Source organism: Puntigrus tetrazona, unplaced genomic scaffold, assembly GCF_018831695.1.
Source record: "Puntigrus tetrazona isolate hp1 unplaced genomic scaffold, ASM1883169v1 S000000422, whole genome shotgun sequence".
NCBI classification, from domain to species: Eukaryota; Metazoa; Chordata; class Actinopteri; order Cypriniformes; family Cyprinidae; genus Puntigrus; species Puntigrus tetrazona.
Window position 1 is genome coordinate 1 of NW_025048071.1, and position 3188 is coordinate 3188.

Here is a 3188-nt window from a genome sequence, read left to right on the forward strand (position 1 = left end):
AATATATACATATGGCAATTATGTAATTTTCTAACTTTTTATGTATTTTATGAAAGGATGTATTTTAATTAAAATATATAAATAATCATTATATATATTACTGTATAATTATTGTTGTATATTGCTATGTATAAATATTTATATATTGCTAATATCATTTTGTCTTTCATAATATCTCTCATGTCATATTTGTAGCAAAAGAATTCACATTTTACTGCTACAAAATAAAAGTACTAACAGGTCCTATTTAAACTCCAAAGCTCTCTGAGACCAAAGTGTTCACTTCCTCTTGTGCACCTCCACCCGAGAACCACATCACACCTGGCCAAAGGTAATAAAGTCAGAACTGAGGTTCTCATTTCATTACAATCTTGTGACAATTTATGCATTTGCTTATGTTTTGACAACTGATTGTATTTTGTTGTAGCCTGGATCTATCGACTCTGCTGCAGAAGCCTGTGGATCGTGAGGAGGTGGGAGGTCTGAAGGCCGTGGGCTCCTCTCAGGGGCTTGGCCACAGTCTGGTCTTCACCAACTCCCACCACCAGCCTGCTCGAAACGGAGGCACATCTGCTGGTTCCAACAGCTACACACACGCCACCCTGGTGAGACAATCTACAGGCCTGATTTATAGCATTTAGAAAACCATTTTCCTAAAGGACGAAGCTATGTTTAGGGTGCTTGCGTCACAACTTTTTATTTATTTCACTTTCTAGTTAGTTATTTTTTGTATTGTGGTATACTGTTCAAACACACTAGAGGTGAGATCTGAATGGGTTCCCCTTCCTTTGTGTCTTTTTCCAGTCCTCTGTTTTGGGTTCTGGTTTTGGAGAGCTGGGTGGTCCAAAACTCGGGCAGACGGCCGGGCAGCAAATACTGGAACAGCTGAAGGGGCCTGGTCTTGGGCAGCTTACCTCCCAGCCCTCCAGCACAGGGACCAACTGCACCCCTGTAGGGGGGCTGGTGGGGACGGGGATATCTGTCCCCTCCTCCTCCTCCTGGGACATCAAACCTCCTGGAACACAAAGCTCCGCTTCACTCCCTTCTCAATTCAGTCGTGAGTGTTACAATTGCTTTACTGAACCAGAAACACAAACTTGTTCAGTCTAGCAAACACGTTGCTCTGCATTAACACTGTTGAGCTGTTCACACCAAAATCTGATGTTTTTACACAAGCAACATATACAAGCATGTTTTATAACAATTAATTATTACAGTTTTCACACTTCATCAATTTTTTTTTTTTTAGTCACACATGACTTGATGTGAATGGCTTTTTTTGCGGTATAGGGGAGTTTCAGATGCAGCCAGAGCCATCTTTGGTGCTAAGCCAACTCGCTCAGCGACAGCAGGGCTCCCTGACCCACACGGGGCCTCTAACCAGGCAGCCCAGTCCTCCCCCACTGAGTACCCCTTCGCCCGCCCCGGGCACACTGGAAGCCTTTCCGAAAGCGCCAGAACCTTCTCAGCACCGTGACGGACCCTCCATGGCCCCCTCACAGGCAGCCGAATCTCAGGGCAGCAGCACACAGCAGCGGCAGATAAAGACTCAAAAGCGAAGGATACCTCCCACTTCAAAGGTAACTAGAGTTTTAAAAATCCATTGAGTTGGAAGGCTTTGAGAGAGATATTGGTGAGCTATTTGGAACTACAGCTTATAGATAAACATACGTGAAATGGCCTTTGAGAGCCATTTTGCAAACTTTTGGCTTCAGTTTTCAAGTATAACGTATGCAGGGTGGGGCTTGATTTTATCCATCTGGAATTTATTGAAATTGAGAGAAATGGGTGTTACCAGAATAGAGGCGAGAGCAAGTTAGAAAGACAATGCACAGATGACTTGCACTGAAGTTTGTTGCTATTATGTTATGTTTCTTGCTTTTGAATTAATTATTGATTGAAAAGTCAGTATCAGAAAATCTTTAAATGGTCTCTTAATTAAAAAGGAAATGTCCTAACCCAAAACTTGTATGTGTATATTTTTACACATCCAGATCCCTGCATCTGCTGTAGAGATGCCAGGCTCAGCAGATGTGTCCGGTCTAAATGTGCAGTTTGGTGCCCTGGACTTTGGTTCAGAATCTGCCCTGCCGGACTTCGGCCAGTCGGAGAACTGCAACAGTGAACCCTTAAGGGAGGCTGCGGTGGTTCCTCAGTCACAGAGCAGCCTTTACTCTAAACCAATCAGGTCAGTCAGTGGTAGAAATGGAAGTACTGAGGACAAAATGGTTTTGCTGAGGACTAAAATGAATTGAAGTGCTTTTCTTTTTCTTCGAGCAGTGGACTTCATGTATTGCTGATTTTCCTAAATCTCTCAACGCATGTCTTTCAAACCAGTGTTCTCTTTTTAGCTGTAAAATCTCTCCAGTTTGCATGCTAATATGTTTCCCATGATCTCCCCTGCAGTGAATCTCTGACCAGTCCGGTCCCCTTGCTGCTGCCTCTGGCCTCTTCTGACAGCATCTACCCTTCTCCCTCGGTACCTCTCCCCAGTCTCGCCCCCTCCCACACCACCCCCAGCTCGGCCACAGCCCCCTCATCCTCTTCATCCTCCTCTTCTTCCTCCGCTGCATCATCAGCGGGTAACAGCTTTGACTGTGGTGTGGCTCCTCATTCAAGACTGACCTTCTCTCAGAGCAAGGAGCCTTCTGGACCTGTGACAGTGAGTACAGACAGAGAAACTGCAGTTTTAGATGTATTACAGCTGCAGAGCTGTGAAAATGTAAAGTTGATTTTTTTTTTTTCAGTTAAAGCGCTACATCAACCAAAAATCAACCACATTTTTATAATTTACACTGTGGAAAGGTTGTTTTTTAGATTTGATGTTTATAAATGAAACCTTCTATTCAGCAAGAACACATCAAATTGTTAAAATTAAAAAAAAAATAATATATATATGAATATATATATATGAAGTGAAAATATAAAGCAGCGCAACAGTTTTCAACATTTAATAAAAAAATCTTTAAAACCAAGTCAGCTTGTTAGTGATATCTGATGGATCATGTGACACTGAAGCCTAGAGTAATGGCTTTTGAAAATTCTGCAATAAATTACATTTTAAAATACTTTAGAAATTGTAGTAACAATTTCACAGTATTACTGTATTTACTGTGTGTCTGATGAAGTAAATGCAGCCTTTTGTGAAGGTGCTTTAATGTTGTGTCTTTATTGCACAGTACTGTTGT

The 3188-nt window shown here is 42.0% G+C and overlaps 1 protein-coding gene across 1 annotated transcript; it reads left to right on the plus strand.

The window, feature by feature from the left end:
* Positions 1 to 260: 260 nt before the first annotated feature.
* LOC122333939 (ubiquitin-associated protein 2-like) lies at positions 261 to 2851 on the plus strand (the record flags this gene model as incomplete). Its single annotated transcript, XM_043231806.1, has 6 exons — positions 261 to 331; positions 428 to 605; positions 805 to 1057; positions 1291 to 1580; positions 1995 to 2188; positions 2407 to 2851. Coding segments are annotated over 6 exons (1416 nt in total), but the record flags the coding sequence as incomplete, so codon positions are not given.
* Between the last annotated feature and the right edge of the window lie 337 nt (positions 2852 to 3188).